Here is a 20,818-nt window from a genome sequence, read left to right on the forward strand (position 1 = left end):
CTTCTCACTCTTTTCAATTACTTGTTTTACATACTTAGAGTCCTAATACTATGAACTGTTCCATTTGCCATATAAGGATGGAGTTATGTACTGTTCCATATGTCATATAAGGATGGAGCTATGGATTGTTCCATTGGTTATATTGGGAGGGGGCAATGCATTTTGTCATATCAAGATGTGGTTATGCATTGTTTCATTTGTCATAACAGGTTGGGGTTATGCATTGTTCTGTTTGTCATATAAGGATGGAGCTATGCATTGTTCCATATGTTATATTGGGATGGGGCAATACATTGTTTTGTTTGTCATATCAGAATGGTGTTATGTGTTGTTCTGTTTGTCACATCAGGATGGGGCTATGTAGTATTGTTTCACATGTCATATCAGGATGGGGCTATGCATTGTTCCATATGTCTCATCAGGATGGGGCTATGCATTGTTTCATATGTCACATCAGGATGGGGCTATGTATTGTTCCATATGTCACATCAGGATGGGGCTATGCATTGCTGTTTGTTATATCAAATGGGGCTATGCATTGTTTCATTTATCGTATCAAGATGGAGTTAATGAATCATTCCACATGTCATATCAGGATGGGGCTATGCATTGTTTCATATGTCACATCAGGATGGGGCTATGCATTGTTCCATATGTCACATCAGGATGGGGCTTTGCATTGCTCCGTTTGTTGTATCAAATGGGGCTATGCATTGTTTCATTTGTCGTATCAAGATGGAGTTATGAATCATTCCACATGTCATATCAGGATGGGGCTATGCATTGTTCCATATGTCACATCATGATAGGGCTATGCATTGCTCCATTTGCTATATCAAATGGGGCTATGCATTGTTTCATTTGTCGTATCAAGATGGAGTTATGAATCATTCCACATGTCATATCAGGATGGGGTTATGCATTGTTCCATATGTGAAATCAGGATGGGGTTGTGCATTGCTCTTTTTCTTATATCAGAATAGGGCTATGCATTGTTTCATTTGTCATATCAGGATGGGGTTATGCATTGCTCCAGCTATCAATCTGCAAGTAAAGATAACCCACTCTTTTACTTCTGGTTGTAAAAACTGGATTTCATTATCAAACTGTACACTGTACACTGGGAAAGTGGAGAATTATTACTTGGGTATTACATTTCTTTTGAAATACAGTTTTAACCTTTCAAGTCTGCATGCATTACACACAAACACACACACACACACACACATGCTAGAGACAAGACTACTTTTTATTAGGTTCAGTAAAACTAAACAAGAAATGTACTTCTCACCCATTGGTTATTTCCTCAAACATTTTCCCACCAACATGCTAAAATTCAAGATTCAGTAAAATGTAATGATGCTAAAAGTTTGTAAATTATAGCATGTTTTTCCATGGTAATATTACAAATGGCATTTTACATTTTATTTATTGATGCTCAAATATTGTTATTTTTATTATGTTCTTTGATATAAATAGGACAAGTGGCATTTTTAATTGTATGGTAATGCAAATATGTATTGTTGGTTTACTGAATGCAAACAAAATATCCTAGAAAATGTACACCCCCAATAAGAACTATTGATAACAAGACAGCATTGATAGCTAGATGTAATAAATGTTCCTTAAATCCAACAACCAGACTGAGGACGAAGGATTTGTACAGGAAATATATCAGTTGACTAGACTGACAAGGAGACACGGATTCTGTCAGGAAAATTGGTCACCAGGATAACCAGTATCTTAGCAAGATGTCTCTCAAAAACAAATCCAGCCCACCTGCAAAGAGCATAGACCCTGACCAATGCATAATGAACCAGCACATCAGGGACTATGCAGTTTGTGAAGAATAATCAGTAGAAGAAACACAGACCCTGACCACTGCATAATGAACCAGCACATCAGGGACTATGCAGTTTGGGAAGAGTAATCAGTAGAACAAACACAGACCCTGACCACTGTTTAATGAACCAGCAGGTCAGGGACAATACAGTTTGTGAGGAGTAATCAGTAGAACAAAATAGACACTTACCACTGCATAATCAACCAGCAAATCGGGAACTATGCAGTTTATGAGGAGTAAGCAGCAGAACAAACATAGACTCTGACCACTGCATAATGAACCAGCAAATCAGGAACTATGCAGTTTGTGAGGAGTAATCAGTAGAACAAACATAGACCTTGAACTGCTGGTGCATTATATGACAAAACATCAGGGTCTATATTGTTTGCATTTGGACCTACATATGAGTGTAAATGGTCAGAAAAAGTGGTTATAATGATGACCATTTTACTGTATTTGTTGAATATAGCAAAAACACAAGTGTTCGCAAAAACACGATTTAATCTGTTTTATATCTGAAATTTTACATTATCTTCTTTTGTGACACTAAGAAAACAGTTTACATTCTTAATTAGAACAGTGTATATTGCTGAATAATATGATTAGAAAACATGAATCCAACACAATTAAAATAAAATTCAGACACATCAAGAATAATTTTACATAAAATATAAAATAGCAAAGTTTAAATCTGTTTACTATGGTATGATATTTTTTTTGAATTTGAAAAAATACTCAGTGTCAAAATTTGCACGAATAAAATAAACATCTGTAAATTAGAATATCTTCTGGTGTGGATATATAGGAATGTTAGTCTCAGATCAGATACCTTTGTTTTGAATTTCTTAAAATATTTATTACATGTTTATGGTGAATATTTACATCTAATTTTTTAGGCAGGGAGAATTAAGTAAACTTATTGATAATGAAGAACTTTTATAAATCATGTACTGCAGCAAGCATTTCAGACAGTCTTAACCAGACATGGTAACTTGTCCAGTTAATTTCAACAAACACACACTTCTCCAAGATAATCTTAGAATACATAAAATGTGAAACAGTGTAGGCCCAGATCTGCCATTGTGTAATGTTCCTATGTTTGCTTGAAATCATTAACAGAAGAACAGCATTGATGTAGTTCAACATTGATTACAGATGGCACATGAGGGAATATGGCAATTCTTAAAGAAATCAAGGAATATAAAAATCTAAATGAATTCAAACACAAGGTCTAAAGGTCTAATAGGCATAACCTTCCAGTTTTCAACATGGTCTAATAAGTACACCCTTCCAGTTTTCATTATGGTCTAATAGGTATACCCTTCCAGTTTTCAATATGGTCTAAGAGGTATGCTCTTCAAGTTTTCAACATGGTCTAATATGTGTACCCTTTCAGTTTCTAACATGGTCTAATAGATATAGCCTTTCAATTTTCAATATGGTAGTTTTCAGCATGGTTTAATAGGTATGCTCTTCCAGTTTTCAACATGGTCTAGTAGGTATAACCTTCCATTTTCTAACATGGTCTAGTAGGTATAACCTTCCAGTTTCTAACATGGTCTAATAGGTATAACCTTTCAGTTTTCAGAATGGTCTAATAGGTATGCTCTTCCAGTTTTCAACATGGTTTAGTAGGTATAACCTTTCAGTTTTCAAAATGGTAGTTTTCAACATGGTCTAATTGGTATACCCTTCCATTTTTATGATTAAATTAATTTTTAAAAATTGATTTGTTGTTGTTGTTCTAGGGTTTAATGCCATTTTTCAGCACAAGATTGGCTATACATGGCGGCCAGTATAACTGGTGGAGGAAGAACCCTGGAAAACCCAGGGTAGAACCACCGACCCACGAGAAGCTACTGGCAGGATTTCCCACGTAACCACGCTAGCCGAGCCTTGGACTCGAACCCACGCAGACAGAGGTGAGATGGCAGTGATCAAGAACGGTGAGCGCTTTAGACCACTCGGCCACTCGGGGGCCCCTTAAAAATTGATAAAGATAGCTATAATCCTTGATAATGCCCAAGCTCAGTTATCTTTAGAAGGTTAATTAATGTCTCTTTCAGTTAGGAAGTATAATTTACAGTAAATGCCAAAATTCCTTTATGATGGCTGTATCTATAGAATTACTGCATTTCTCAAGAAAACAACATTACAATAGTTCCTATAATGCTAGTTTTAAGTTCATAACAAATGTATCATGTGAACTGCAGTGATAATTATTCAAAATTTGTAGCTTGTAAAAACTCGAGCAATAATTGAATTAACTGATGCAAATCGTACTGACATCGGCATCATGATCGTGAGGGTCTCATTGATTGGAACAGGACATTGCAGGGAATGGTTTTAGCTGTATTTCAATGCCTGACCAGAACCACAGATTCTGACTTGACTAATCTTAATCATACAAAACTTCTTGAACAGTAACAAATATATCCAAGACAAAAATACAAGAAATTTATTTACGTCATGCAATGTCAAATTTGGCCATACAAATCATGCTTTTCTTAAACAAGACCTTGCATTCCTTAATCATCATTCAGTATCTGTAGACGTTTGTACAAAGTTTGAAGTAAGAATCAGACAAAGCTGATTTCCAGCAAAATGCCTCCACAAGTGAACAGAGCTCTTATCCAATCTATCAAATTAAGTGCAAACATCGGCATTTATTTTGCAAAATGATTAAAATTTATACCCAAAAAAATAAATTTCCAGTCTTCAAGATGCATTAAAACCTCTTAAAACTTAAAGTGCTTGGGACTTGAACCTCTCAACTGAAAGTCCATGGGACTAAAACTTCTCAAGTCTTTGGGAATAAAACCTCTCATGACTAAATGTCCTTGAGACCAAACTCGGGTTTTTGTTTCGAGTGGTTTCAGTTTACTCAATAAATCTATTAGAAGATGGGAAATTTGGGACTAGAAAACTAGTTCAAGTTCATAGGGATTTTGGCCATGTGGAGCTCCAATATATTTTTTATTCAGTTCTATGTCAAAAGGCATGACACATTGCAGTCACTTTGTTAATGTAGAGACTGTTACAAAATTACCACAGCATATTTTATCCTCAAACTTAATTAATAGAACCTGAGGATCATAAAATTTGGAGAATTCTCACATAACACAATTTTTTTTACAAACTTTCAGAATAAGAGAAAGAAATAAATCATATGTCACCTAATTTACATTTTGTTCTATAGTTTTCATTTTTGAGCTCTGAACAAATTCGTGAACATCCATGACAACTGTGCTGTGAATGCCTCATTTAACTCAACTGGGAATTTTCAATTTAGAAAAATACACATCATTTTAGATTGGAAAAGGGGCCTTTATTCTGCACTAACATAAACCTAGAGAAAATTGATTGTACTGTGTTGTATTTCTCTGTACAAATTATATTGCAGTCAAAAATTTATTCTGCTTCCTTAAATACACTGCTGATGAAACTATGACTAGGAAAGTCTGAGATTAATATTGCAAGAAATAGCTGGAGCTACAAAACAGATCTACTCATATAATATTTGCATCGATACCACTTTGTGGTCAAACAGTACATGTATATTTGCATACAATATTTGACATATAAACAAAATCATCATCTCCCTATAAATGCTTAACCTTTCTCCATTAAATTTTTTGAAAGCATAAATTCTCTCATAATGGATGGATAGACAGACAGATGTACAAGAAAAGCATTTACAAATGGTACAAAATTATCATAAAATAATCTCAATAATTGTAGGCTATTAATGCATAGAGATTCAATAATGAGATACTGTTGCTTCATATACAATTAATAACACAAAATGCCCATAATATCCTTAAAATCAAGACATTTTTACTATTGACTGCATACGAGAAAACTAGGTTTCTACTACATCACACTCATCAAATGGACTTTCACATGTTCTGGAAAGATTAAAGTTTCATTTAATTGTACAGATTAAACAAAGCAGCACTGTTACAATGTAGAGGCAAGCCTGGAAAAATGCACAAAATTTTCATTTGAAGTATGTCCAAGTGACTCAAATACAAATAAGTTCCAAGTCAAACAAAGGCAATCACACTTGACTTAGGGCTCATTAAAGTAATTTGTCATGCCAAAATTTGATTCAGTCCATTAAAAGTTACGGAATGAAATCAATATCTGTGATGGAAGGGACAGGGAGGAATGCAACATAACAGATGCTTGGTTTCTGTAATCAATATATAATGCTGAGGCAACGGGAGACAAGTAACTTATTAAAGGACTCGCTGAGGCTACCACCCCAGGTTGTTCTGGGCAGGTATCATACTTCTGACCCTTTAATTACAAGTCTAATCTTCTACTAACAAACATAATGGACAGACAAGGATAAAATTAAATCCTGCTTCTGTGAATGTAGCCATGGCTGGGGGGAGGGGGACAAATCAGTTTTCTTTTCTATTTTATATAAAAAATTAGGATGAGAAAATTTTTGTTATTGAACCACAACATTTTAAGAGGTTGTGCTAGAAGGCCATACAAGAAATTTTTTAGTTCTACGATTCACAAGTTAGTTTAGGATAACAAAGAAGTTATGTTTTAATCAATTTCAATGTAAAGAACTACAATAAGTCTGATGATAAGCTCATGCCCGATTTACATAATTAGTCAAATCTTTATAAAAGCTTATGATGATAAGCCAGTCTTCATTAAAACGAAGTACACAGGTAAGTGCTTAACACAGGAGGAATATGGTACAAAAGATACCTTATTATCCTGCCTTTCAGAGGAACAGGACAATTTAGTGTATGTCTATATACCAGTCCCCATGATCAAATTTTCCAGATTCCAAGACAGTGTCAACAATTCAATAAAAAAGCTGTACAAATTGAATGATATCAAAGATCTGTGTACAAAAATATCCACATTACAACTGTTTGTTCTACAGTACAATCCAAATAAAAACTGTTCAAACATTTGGATTAATAAGACTGGCAACTTTTGATGAATTATTCACAAATATTTAAATGGCTGCCTGTGCAATTTATGTGATCAAATTTAGGTTAACATTTTCAAGTGCCTGCACTAAATTAAAAAAATGGTAATTGTGAATAAGGTTTTTAAAAACTTTCATTTTTGTATATATAAAAAAGAAATGCATGGAAATATCACCTAAATATATCCTGATTAAATGAATAAATGTTAATTACAAGTCTACAAGATTTCTAGAATACATAACTCCTTGATGGCTACATAATACAAATTCCTTTTATGGTCACCAATTGGTGTGGTTTCTACAATCAAGGATTGCTGATAAATGAATGAAGATGAACAAGAACAATCTACATGATACTGGCAATGTACAAAACAGCAATCCCATTCACATCAATACAAAAAATCTCCAGTAATTTAATGCAGTTTTCAGTAATTAACTCCCTTTCCCTAGTTAACTAATATTAACCCTTTTTACCTCATAGAGTGTATGGCTTTTTAGCCCTTCAATATACATGTAGCAATGTTACCCAGTGCAGTGCACTATAACCAGAACACCTGTTACTTATTTGACTCCATACACATAGCCTGCCTGTCAACTGTTAAGCAGTGTACGTTTAACATCAATTTTAACCATGTTACATTTTTGGTAGACATATGTATGGAAAGACGTAAGAGTATAATCCGATTGTTATAGCTGTATAATAATTTTTCACAGAAGAATATTTTATATGCTTTAAAATCTTGAGCAAACTTGTTCACCGTCAAGTCAGTGAAACTGTGTGACCAACCGTAGCTGCCATTTCTCATACTTGAAATTTACAAACTCTTTGCATCTACATCATTAAATCCTCTGAATTTGATAATTTATAAAAACTAATTGCTGCCTACATCAATATCAGAGCCTTTACATAAGTTATTTAAGCTTTCATAGTTCTCATCATGAAAACTCGAGTAGGTACTGAATGAAATCTGCGGCCTCCATTTTGGAGAGTGGAGAATAAGACCTAGTTACTTTAAATATCAGATTTTAACCAGATCTTAAACAGCAACCAGGTGATCTGATGTAATGGTCATTCACATCAATGAATGTAGTATCTAATATGGGGATTTTGCATGAAGGTGGCGCACGAAAACCCACTCAAAATGGCTGATGTTTACAGCAGGTGTTGAAAGGCACTTCCATGAGAATGGTGTAGAGGAGTCAAAAGGTGTTTACATGCAAATCAGGTTGAGGCACCCAAAGGCGCTTCCATGAGAATGGAGTAGAGCGTCCAAAGGCGCTTGCATGAGGTAAACGGTTAATAATTATACATTGAGATTTTTAAAGTAATATGCAAGGCAGGTAAATGCTAAAATCTTGAGTATTCTAAAACAATATGGTATGTGAAAAATGCATAGGCTTTGTTTTACACACAATCTGTAAGTCAATTACAGTGTAAATAATCTGGATAATGCAGCACTGATAAAACTGTTATGCATCTCTATAGGCAAGCGTCCTACATGTGCAAGGGTATGCAGCCACCCTCCAAGGTCAGTGACTTACTTCATTTGTCCAGTTTATCAACCTCCAGGACAACATCACACCAACATCTGAACCATCAAGAGCATATAAAATGAGTTGTCAGGACCTATGTATGCAATCAACTAGATTTAAAAAAAGTTTAAACTGTTTTAATCACTTAATACTTGCCCCTCAATTTCAGTTGCTGTATATACTTGCTTAGAGTTCAACTGCTAAGTGCAGAGACCCAGATCTGCCAGTGCATAATGTGCCAGCAGATCTGGGTATGTCCAGTTTATTAGGAGTAATCAGTAGTATAAACAACATATACCCTGATCTGTAAGTGCATTACGCTATGGCCAATCAAGATCTTTGTTGTTTGTTGTTTGAATCACCTTATAAGTGAGTATATATGGTATAATTTTTTGATTTATTTAGTACAATATTTTTCCTTTTGTACGATAAAGGGCCCAGCCTAGTAAATCTAACAATAAAATAGAGGTTTGCTTATTATTGGACAGATATCTTCAGTAAATATTGGCACACATTTTTTACAATGGTGGTGAGCCTATTGTCAAACATGGTCCTATCACTGGATAAATATGGTATATTTGGGAATACACAAGTGTCTTGTACAATAAGAACATCAATCAGGTTCAGATAAACCAAATAAGCAGATCAATAAAGTTTAGAAAATCAAACTCTTTTCACACAAGTCCAGATATATGTGATCCTATGACCAGTATCGTTGGAATGACTTGGCAAGATGAAGCAGACTGTCTGGAAGAGTAAGATTTCCTTGGTAGATTTGCCAGATGCCCAGTCCTGCCAACACACAAAACGTACCTCCAAATGCTAATAAAAAGTAGGTAATCACCTGAAAATGATGAATGATAACTGATTTATCAAACATGCTATAAATTTATAACTCTGTAGGTATGTTTTAAGAGAAATCACATGGAGTATGGCTGTGTACAGTAAAACATTGGTTTTTATTATGTTGCTTATTTGTGCTCTAAAGTTATCACATCTTTGCTAGCCAAGGGTTCTTGATCAACTCTATTCCAAACTGACACCTGGTATATGCAGTGCGTTTTGAATAAGAGCCCTCTATTGAATTAAAGCCTTGCTGCCCATACCATGCACAATTAATTGATCAATAAAACTTGAACTAATTACACATATTCAATAAAGATACTTTAATGATGCCCTCATTCCTTGACTTTAAAAAAATGGTGTGTACAATGTTGAAATGGGAGAAGGTTACCAAAAAAATGTGTTGTTGTCTATGGATGCTGCAAATAGTTATTCTAAATATATTTGAAGATAAATCTAATAAGCAATCTGATTGGCTCAGTTTCTTTTAGCTGCATCCAATCAGAAGAATGACTGATGCAGTATAAACTAGCTACATATGACATGGGTCAGTGTAGAAGGAAGTGGATATATGACCCTCGACCAGTGAAAATGCATTTCTTAGAACTAATGGTGTGTGTCTCTTCTATCTTTATAGGTCAACATGGATTGATGACCATATTTAGTAAAGGCCATCAGGGCCAAAAGTGTGTCTCTTTCTGCTACTTATACATGCCATGTGGATTGATGACAAAGGCTAGTAAACATACATTCATCAGGGCCAAGAGTATCTCTTTCTGCTAGTTATACATGCCATGAGGATTGACAAAAAAAGGCTAGTAAACATACATTCATCAGGGCCAAGAGTGTGTCTCTTTCTGCTAGTTATACATGCCATGAGGACTGATGACAAAGGCTAGTAAACATGCATTCATCAGGCCCAAGAGTGTGTTTCTTTCTGCTAGTTATACATGCCATGTAGATTGATGACAAAGGCTAGTAAACACACATTCATCAGGGCCAGTAGTGTCTCTTTCTGCTAGTTATACATGCCATGTAGATTGATGACAAAGGCTAGTAATCACACATTTGTCAGGGCCAAGAGTGTGTCTCTTTCTGCTAGCTATACTTGCCATGTAGATTGATGACAAAGGCTTGTAAACACACATTCATCAGGGCCAATAGTGTCTCTTTCTGCTAGTTATACATGCCATGTAGATTGATGACAAAGGCTAGTAAACACACATTCCTCAGGCCCAAGAGTGTGTCTCTTTCTGGTACTTATACATGCCATGTGGATTGATGACAAAGGCTATTATTCACACATTCATCTGGGCCAAGAGTGTCTCTTTCTGCTACTTATACATGCCATGTAGATTGATGACAAAGGCTAGTAATCACACATTCATCAGGGCCAAGAGTGTCTCTTTCTGCTACCTATACATGCCATGTAGATTGATGACAAAGGCTAGCAATCACACATTCATCAGGGCCAAGAGTGTCTCTTTCTGCTACTTATACATGCCATGTAGATTGATGACAAAGGCTAGTAATCACACATTCATCAGGGCCAAGAGTGTGTCTCTATCTGCTAGTTACACATGCCATGTAGATTGATGACAAAGGCTAGTAATCACACATTCATCAGGGCCTAGAGTGTGTCTCTTTCTGCTAGTTATACATGCCATGTAGATTGATGACAAAGGCTAGTAAACACACATTCATCAGGCCCAAGAGTGTGTCTCTTTCTGCTAGCTATACATGCCATGTGGATTGACGACAAAGGCTAGAAAACACATTCATCAGGGCCAAGAGTGTCTATTTCTGCTAGTTATACATGCCATGTGGATTGATGACAAAGGCTAGTAAACACACATTCATCAGGGCAAGAGTGTGTCTCTTTTAGCTAATTATACATGCCATGGGATTGATGACAAAGGCTAGAAAACACATTCATCAGGGCCAAGAGTGTGTCTCTTTCTGCTAGTTATACATGCCATGTGGATTGATGACAAAGGCTATTAAACACACATTCATCAGGGCCAATAGTGTCTCTTTCTGCTAGCTATACATGCCATGTGGATTGATGATTAAGGCTAGTAAACACATTCATCAGGGCTTAGAGTGTGTCTCTTTCTGCTACTTATACATGCCATGTAGATTGATGACAAAGCCTAGTAAACACACATTCATCAGGCCCAAGAGTGTGTCTCTTTCTGCTAGTTATACATGCCATGTGGATTGATGACAAAGGCTTGTAAACATGCATTCATCAGGTCCAAGAGTGTCTCTTTCTGCTAGTTATACATGCCATGTGGATTGATGACAAAGGCTAGAAAACACATTCATCAGGGCCAAGAGTGTCTCTTTCTGCTAGTTATACATGCCATGTGGATTGATGACAAAGGCTAGTAAACATGCATTCATCAGGTCCAAGAGTGTCTCTTTCTGCTAGTTATACATGCCATGTGGATTGATGACAAAGGCTAGAAAACACATTCATCAGGGCCAAGAGTGTCTCTTTCTGCTAGTTATACATGCCATGTAGATTGATGACAAAGGCTAGTAAACGCACATTCATCAGAGTCAATAGTGTCTCTTTCTGCTAGTTATACATGCCATGTAGATTGATGACAAAGGCTAGAAAACACATTATTCAGGGTCAAGAGTGTGTCTCTTTGTGCTAGTTATACATGCCATGTAGGTTGATGACAAAGGTTAGTAATCACACATTCATCAGGGCCAAGAGTGTGTCTCTTTCTGCTACTTATACATGCCATGTAGATTGATGACAAAGGATAGTAATCACACATTCATCAGGGCCAAGAGTGGCTCTTTCTGCTACCTATACATGCCATGTAGATTGATGACAAAGGCTAGCAATCACACATTCATCAGGGCCAAGAGTGCCTCTTTCTGCTACTTATACATGCCATGTAGATTGATGACAAAGGCTAGTAATCACACATTCATCAGGGCCAAGAGTGTCTCTTTCTGCTACTTATACATGCCATGTAGATTGACGACAAAGGCTAGCAATCACACATTCATCAGGGCCAAGAGTGTGTCTCTATCTGCTAGTTATACATGCCATGTAGATTGATGACAAAGGCTAGTAATCACACATTCATCAGGGCCTAGAGTGTGTCTCTTTCTGCTAGTTATACATGCCATGTGGATTGATGACAAAGGCTAGTAAACACACATTCATCAGGGCAAGAGTGTGTCTCTTTTTGCTAATTATACATGCCATGTGGATTGATGACAAAGGCTAGAAAACACATTCATCAGGGCCAAGAGTGTGTCTCTTTCTGCTACTTATACATGCCATGTAGATTGATGACAAAGGCTAGTAAACACACATTCATCTGGGCCAAGAGTGGCTCTTTCTGCTACACATGCCATGTAGGTTGATGACAAAGGCTAGTAATCACAAATTCATCAGGGCCAAGAGTGTGTCTCTTTCTGCTACTTATACATGCCATGTAGATTGATGACAAAGGATAGTAATCACACATTCATCAGGGCCAAGAGTGGCTCTTTCTGCTACACATGCCATGTAGGTTGATGACAAAGGCTAGTAATCACACATTCATCAGGGCCAAGAGTGTGTCTCTTTCTGCTACTTATACATGCCATGTAGATTGATGACAAAGGATAGTAATCACACATTCATCAGGGCTTAGAGTGTCTCTTTCTGCTAGTTATACATGCCATGTGGATTGATGACAAAGGCTAGTAAACATGCATTCATCACGTCCAAGAGTGTCTCTTTCTGCTAGTTATACATGCCATGTGGATTGATGACAAAGGCTAGAAAACACATTCATCAGGGCCAAGAGTGTCTCTTTCTGCTACTTATACATGCCATGTGGATTGATGACAAAGGCTAGTAAACACACATTCATCAGGGCAAGAGTGTGTCTCTTTTTGCTAATTATACATGCCATGTGGATTGATGACAAAGCCTAGAAAACACATTCATCAGGGCCAAGAGTGTGTCTCTTTCTGCTAGTTATACATGCCATGTAGATTGATGACAAAGGCTAGTAATCACACATTCATCAGGGCCAAGAGTGTCTCTTTCTGCTACCTATACATGCCATGTAGATTGATGACAAAGGCTAGCAATCACACATTCATCAGGGCCAAGAGTGTCTCTTTCTGCTACTTATACATGCCATGTAGATTGATGACAAAGGCTAGTAATCACACATTCATCAGGGCCAAGAGTGTCTCTTTCTGCTACTTATACATGCCACGTAGATTGACGACAAAGGTTAGCAATCACACATTCATCAGGGCCAAGAGTGTGTCTCTATCTGCTAGTTACACATGCCATGTAGATTGATGACAAAGGCTAGTAATCACACATTCATCAGGGCCTAGAGTGTGTCTCTTTCTGCTAGTTATACATGCCATGTAGATTGATGACAAAGGCTAGTAAACACACATTCATCAGGCCCAAGAGTGTGTCTCTTTCTGCTAGTTATACATGCCATGTGGATTGACGACAAAGGCTAGAAAACACATTCATCAGGGCCAAGAGTGTCTATTTCTGCTAGTTATACATGCCATGTGGATTGATGACAAAGGCTAGTAAACACACATTCATCAGGGCAAGAGTGTGTCTCTTTTTGCTAATTATACATGCCATGGGATTGATGACAAAGGCTAGAAAACACATTCATCAGGGCCAAGAGTGTGTCTCTTTCTGCTAGTTATACATGCCATGTGGATTGATGACAAAGGCTATTAAACACACATTCATCAGGGCCAATAGTGTCTCTTTCTGCTAGCTATACATGCCATGTGGATTGATGACAAAGGCTAGAAAACACATTCATCAGGGCCAAGAGTGTCTCTTTCTGCTAGTTATACATGCCATGTGGATTGATGACAAAGGCTAGTAAACATGCATTCATCAGGTCCAAGAGTGTCTCCTTCTGCTAGTTATACATGCCATGTGGATTGATGACAAAGGCTAGAAAACACATTCATCAGGGCCAAGAGTGTCTCTTTCTGCTAGTTATACATGCCATGTAGATTGATGACAAAGGCTAGTAAACGCACATTCATCAGAGTCAATAGTGTCTCTTTCTGCTAGTTATACATGCCATGTAGATTGATGACAAAGGCTAGAAAACACATTATTCAGGGTCAAGAGTGTGTCTCTTTGTGCTAGTTATACATGCCATGTAGGTTGATGACAAAGGTTAGTAATCAGACATTCATCAGGGCCAAGAGTGTGTCTCTTTCTGCTACTTATACATGCCATGTAGATTGATGACAAAGGATAGTAATCACACATTCATCAGGGCCAAGAGTGGCTCTTTCTGCTACCTATACATGCCATGTAGATTGATGACAAAGGCTAGCAATCACACATTCATCAGGGCCAAGAGTGCCTCTTTCTGCTACTTATACATGCCATGTAGATTGATGACAAAGGCTAGTAATCACACATTCATCAGGGCCAAGAGTGTCTCTTTCTGCTACTTATACATGCCATGTAGATTGACGACAAAGGCTAGCAATCACACATTCATCAGGGCCAAGAGTGTGTCTCTATCTGCTAGTTATACATGCCATGTAGATTGATGACAAAGGCTAGTAATCACACATTCATCAGGGCCTAGAGTGTGTCTCTTTCTGCTACTTATACATGCCATGTAGATTGATGACAAAGGCTAGTAAACACACATTCATCAGGCCCAAGAGTGTGTCTCTTTCTGCTAGCTATACATGCCATGTGGATTGACGACAAAGGCTAGAAAACACATTCATCAGGTCCAAGAGTGTCTCTTTCTGCTAGTTATACATGCCATGTGGATTGATGACAAAGGCTAGTAAACACACATTCATCAGGGCAAGAGTGTGTCTCTTTTTGCTAATTATACATGCCATGTGGATTGATGACAAAGGCTAGAAAACACATTCATCAGGGCCAAGAGTGTGTCTCTTTCTGCTAGTTATACATGCAATGTAGATTGATGACAAAGGCTAGTAAACACACATTCATCTGGGCCAAGAGTGGCTCTTTCTGCTACACATGCCATGTAGGTTGATGACAAAGGCTAGTAATCACACATTCATCAGGGCCAAGAGTGTGTCTCTTTCTGCTACTTATACATGCCATGTAGATTGATGACAAAGGATAGTAATCACACATTCATCAGGGCCAAGAGTGGCTCTTTCTGCTACACATGCCATGTAGGTTGATGACAAAGGCTAGTAATCACAAATTCATCAGGGCCAAGAGTGTGTCTCTTTCTGCTAGTTATACATGCCATGTAGATTGATGACAAAGGCTAGTAATCACACATTCATCAGGGCCAAGAGTGGCTCTTTCTGCTACACATGCCATGTAGGTTGATGACAAAGGCTAGTAATCACACATTCATCAGGGCCAAGAGTGTGTCTCTTTCTGCTACTTATACATGCCATGTAGATTGATGACAAAGGATAGTAATCACACATTCATCAGGGCTTAGAGTGTCTCTTTCTGCTAGTTATACATGCCATGTGGATTGATGACAAAGGCTAGTAAACATGCATTCATCACGTCCAAGAGTGTCTCTTTCTGCTAGTTATACATGCCATGTGGATTGATGACAAAGGCTAGAAAACACATTCATCAGGGCCAAGAGTGTCTCTTTCTGCTACTTATACATGCCATGTGGATTGATGACAAAGGCTAGTAAACACACATTCATCAGGGCCAAGAGTGTGTCTCTTTCTGCTAGTTATACATGCCATGTGGATTGATGACAAAGGCTAGAAAACACATTCATCAGGGCCAAGAGTGTGTCTCTTTCTGCTAGTTATACATGCCATGTAGATTGACGACAAAGGCTAGTAAACGCACATTCATCAGAGTCAATAGTGTCTCTTTCTGCTAGCTATACATGCCATGTAGATTGATGACAAAGGCTAGTAAACACACATTCATCAGGGCCAAGAGTGTGTCTCTTTCTGCTAGTTATACATGCCATGTAGATTGATGACAAAGGCTAGTAAACACACATTCATCAGGGCCAAGAGTGTGTCTCTTTCTGCTAGTTATACATGCCATGTAGATTGATGACAAAGGCTAGTAATCACACATTCATCAGGGCCAAGAGTGGCTCTTTCTGCTACACATGCCATGTAGGTTGATGACAAAGACTAGTAATCACACATTCATCAGGGCCAAGAGTGTCTCTTTCTGCTACTTATACATGCCATGTAGATTGATGACAAAGGCTAGTAAACACACATTCATCAGGGCCAAGAGTGTGTCTCTTTCTGCTAGTTATACATGCCATGTAGATTGATGACAAAGGCTAGTAAATGCACATTCATCAGGGTCAATAGTGTCTCTTTCTGCTAGTTATACATGCCATGTAGATTGATGACAAAGGCTAGTAAACACACATTCATCAGGGCCAAGAGTGTGTCTCTTTCTGCTAGTTATACATGCCATGTAGATTGATGACAAAGGCTAGTAATCACACATTCATCAGGGCCAAGAGTGGCTCTTTCTGCTACACATGCCATGTAGGTTGATGACAAAGACTAGTAATCACACATTCATCAGGGCCAAGAGTGTGTCTCTTTCTGCTACTTATACATGCCATGTAGATTGATGACAAAGGATAGTAATCACACATTCATCAGGGCTTAGAGTGTCTCTTTCTGCTAGTTATACATGCCATGTGGATTGATGACAAAGGCTAGTAAACATGCATTCATCAGGTCCAAGAGTGTCTCTTTCTGCTAGTTATACATGCCATGTGGATTGATGACAAAGGCTAGAAAACACATTCATCAGGGCCAAGAGTGTCTCTTTCTGCTACTTATACATGCCATGTGGATTGATGACAAAGGCTAGTAAACACACATTCATCAGGGCCAAGAGTGTGTCTCTTTCTGCTAGTTATACATGCCATGTGGACTGATGACAAAGGCTAGAAAACACATTCATCAGGGCCAAGAGTGTGTCTCTTTCTGCTACTTATACATGCCATGTAGATTGATGACAAAGGCTAGTAAACGCACATTCATCAGAGTCAATAGTGTCTCTTTCTGCTAGTTATACATGCCATGTAGATTGATGACAAGGGCTAGTAAACACACATTCATCAGGGCCAAGAGTGTGTCTCTTTCTGCTAGTTATACATGCCATGTAGGTTGATGACAAAGGTTAGTAATCACACATTCATCAGGGCCAAGAGTGTGTCTCTTTCTGCTAGTTATACATGCCATGTAGATTGATGACAAAGGCTAGTAAACACACATTCATCAGGGCCAAGAGTGTGTCTCTTTCTGCTAGTTATACATGCCATGTGGACTGATGACAAAGGCTAGAAAACACATTCATCAGGGCCAAGAGTGTGTCTCTTTCTGCTACTTATACATGCCATGTAGATTGATGACAAAGGATAGTAATCACACATTCATCAGGGCTTAGAGTGTCTCTTTCTGCTAGTTATACATGCCATGTGGATTGATGACAAAGGCTAGTAAACATGCATTCATCAGGTCCAAGAGTGTCTCTTTCTGCTAGTTATACATGCCATGTGGATTGATGACAAAGGCTAGAAAACACATTCATCAGGGCCAAGAGTGTCTCTTTCTGCTACTTATACATGCCATGTGGATTGATGACAAAGGCTAGTAAACACACATTCATCAGGGCCAAGAGTGTGTCTCTTTCTGCTAGTTATACATGCCATGTGGACTGATGACAAAGGCTAGAAAACACATTCATCAGGGCCAAGAGTGTGTCTCTTTCTGCTACTTATACATGCCATGTAGATTGATGACAAAGGCTAGTAAACGCACATTCATCAGAGTCAATAGTGTCTCTTTCTGCTAGTTATACATGCCATGTAGATTGATGACAAGGGCTAGTAAACACACATTCATCAGGGCCAAGAGTGTGTCTCTTTCTGCTAGTTATACATGCCATGTAGGTTGATGACAAAGGTTAGTAATCACACATTCATCAGGGCCAAGAGTGTGTCTCTTTCTGCTAGTTATACATGCCATGTAGATTGATGACAAAGGCTAGTAAACACACATTCATCAGGGCCAAGAGTGTGTCTCTTTCTGCTAGTTATACATGCCATGTGGACTGATGACAAAGGCTAGAAAACACATTCATCAGGGCCAAGAGTGTGTCTCTTTCTGCTAGTTATACATGCCATGTAGATTGATGACAAAGGCTAGTAAATGCACATTCATTGGGGTCAATAGTATCTCTTTCTGCTAGTTATACATGCCATGTGGATTGATGACAAAGGCTAGTAAACATGCATTCATCAGGTCCAAGAGTGTCTCCTTCTGCTAGTTATACATGCCATGGGTTAATGTGGATTGATGACAAAGGCTAACAAAGATGCATTCATCATGACAAACGGTGTGTCTCTTTCTGCCAATGGATGGTGTGGAACAAAGTGGATTGATGACAAAGGCTAGCAAAGATGCAGTTATCAGTACCAATGGTGTGTCCCTTTCTGCTAACTATATATGTCATGGGTCAGCATGGGAAAACTTGGATTAATGACCCTTTGCTGATGAAGATGCCCTCATTTTGACTAAAAAAAAACTGTATCATGATTATTTCTCTAGACAATCAATAATATTACCACTAAAAAGGTTCATGCTTGATTCTAATAGACTTAGAAAAACAAGGTAACAATTATGGAGTCTTGGACAACTTTGTATGATGCAAAAGAACATAAGATATGTACGAGTTGTCCACATCCTGTTTACTATCCTCTTTACTTCTGACCCAGGGGACAGGACATGAAAGTTGGGTGGGAAGATGGAATCTTTGCAGTAGTAGCAGGTCAGTATTGCATTATTAAAATTAGTTCCCCCATCGACACATACAAAATAACTACCATATCTACTCACAAGTCCAACTGCAAACTGTGCAGTTTGTGAGGAGTAATCAACAGAACAAACAACACAGACCCTGATCTGCGGGTGCGTTATGTTACAGCAGATCAATCTTTTTTGTTTGAAGTTTGACTAAACTTATAAGTGAGTATAGGTGGTACATTTTAATAGCAGTAATACATTATTTGCCACTACTGCATAGCTAAATTTATGAGTTAGCAGACAGGCTGAATGCATAAAATAAAAATATGTCACTTCCCCTTATTGCAGAGCTAGTAGAATGTTGAGCCATGCGATGCGCCATTACAATCGGGCCCAACAACAAAATTACTTTGGCAGGGAGTGCCAAAGAAAAGAGTAGTAAAATGAGGAAATAAAGGCAGCTCCAACATCATCCAAGGATAAATTATTCAGTTTGGCCAAACAAGTGGCAATAGCTCTATCTTCTTGGGTAAGATCCTGCTTAGTGATGGACTGATAAGCTCTCTCAATTGTTGTGACAATTCACCAAAATATGCAAGGAACCTTTTATATGGAGGAAGAACCATGTCCTATCTTTCCTACTCCCATTAGAGAAGTAAAATAAAACCTTATTGCTGGGCAAAAGACCTATCCTGATTATATCCATTTCACTAGGAAGTGGAACTAATGAAGGATGCTGGTTCTTGAGCAGTCACCTGTGATGTTATTTGTTATTGAAGAATAACTGCAGAATGAAAGTGTTCTGTACTATTTATTAAATACAAGGTATCAATACAGCTTGGAAAGGGAGTCAAGACTGCCCTGAAAGTATATTTCCATGGAACATAAACCTAAGTGAATATATAACATAAACCAGCTGTTGGTGTGTATCAGTTCTAGTCCAGTGTGGGATATCTGCTTACTTTTACTTCAAGTAATATTACAAAGCTAATTAGATTAAGGCTTACATTACATCACCCCTCTTGAGAAGTTTACATTAAAATGAAACGTGATCTGATGATCACATTTCTAAACAAGCTACATCAGCTTCATTTTTATTTTTTCAAGTTCAGTCTCTCAGGTGGTTTCGACAATCTTCCCGAAAGTGTGAAATACCCATTTTGACTGGTTGGCACTGCTTTGCTTTCATTTGAGTCAGTCAAAGTATTTGGGTTTGAAACCGTCACTCTGAGAGGTTCCATTAATGCAGTAGGCATGGGAATTAAATTTCTCCTTTTACGCCGTATCTCTACCTCATCACTTACTACCATGTATGAATGAGGTGTAAATGCCTCAGATTTAAATAATTCCTGAAGAAAAATTATCTTTAATCCATACTTTATTCCCTACCTGAAGTTTTTTCATATTTTGGGCATGATGTCGATGATCGTAATTTCTCTTTTGACTTTGCTTTTGATAGTTATCTTACTTCTTCAGTTTCATTAAATCTGGCCATTTCAGCTCTAAGTTGTTTGATGCCACTGGCAGAGTAGTTTGTAATTTTCAATAATTCAGTAGGGTTGTACTTGGTAATGTCATTATGCAATATGTTAAAAGAGCTATGTAAGGATTGTTTGCTTTTTTAAGCATTCTTTTAGTTGTTTGAACAGCTCTTTCAGTGAGACTATTGCTCTGTGGATATTTTGGACTACTTGTAATATGCCTGAATCCATAATTTGTCGCAAATTCTTTGAGTATTGCAAATGTGTATTGCAGAGCATTATCTGAAACTAATAATTCTGTTTTACCATGTCAGGCAAAGATTGATTTGAGATGATTGACAATTGCTTTTGAACCTGTGCCTTGCAATT

General features: G+C 37.7%; 1 protein-coding gene across 2 annotated transcripts in view; it reads right to left on the reverse strand.

Moving 5' to 3' along the window:
- Positions 1-2,326: 2,326 nt before the first annotated feature.
- LOC149804941 (kynurenine 3-monooxygenase-like) overlaps positions 2,327-20,818 on the reverse strand; it is a 106,016-nt gene continuing 87,524 nt past the window's right edge. For both annotated transcript variants that reach the window (XM_089946039.1, XM_089946033.1), the window contains exon 14: positions 2,327-9,180. In XM_089946039.1, coding sequence (XP_089802165.1) covers positions 9,037-9,180 — 144 coding nt within the window. In that variant the 3' untranslated portion in view covers positions 2,327-9,036. The remainder of the gene's footprint in view (positions 9,181-20,818) is intronic.

The sequence above is a fragment of the Sinohyriopsis cumingii genome, chromosome 2 (assembly GCF_028554795.1).
Source record: "Sinohyriopsis cumingii isolate HCF-2022 chromosome 2, ASM2855479v2, whole genome shotgun sequence".
In the NCBI taxonomy this organism is placed as follows: domain Eukaryota; kingdom Metazoa; phylum Mollusca; class Bivalvia; order Unionida; family Unionidae; genus Sinohyriopsis; species Sinohyriopsis cumingii.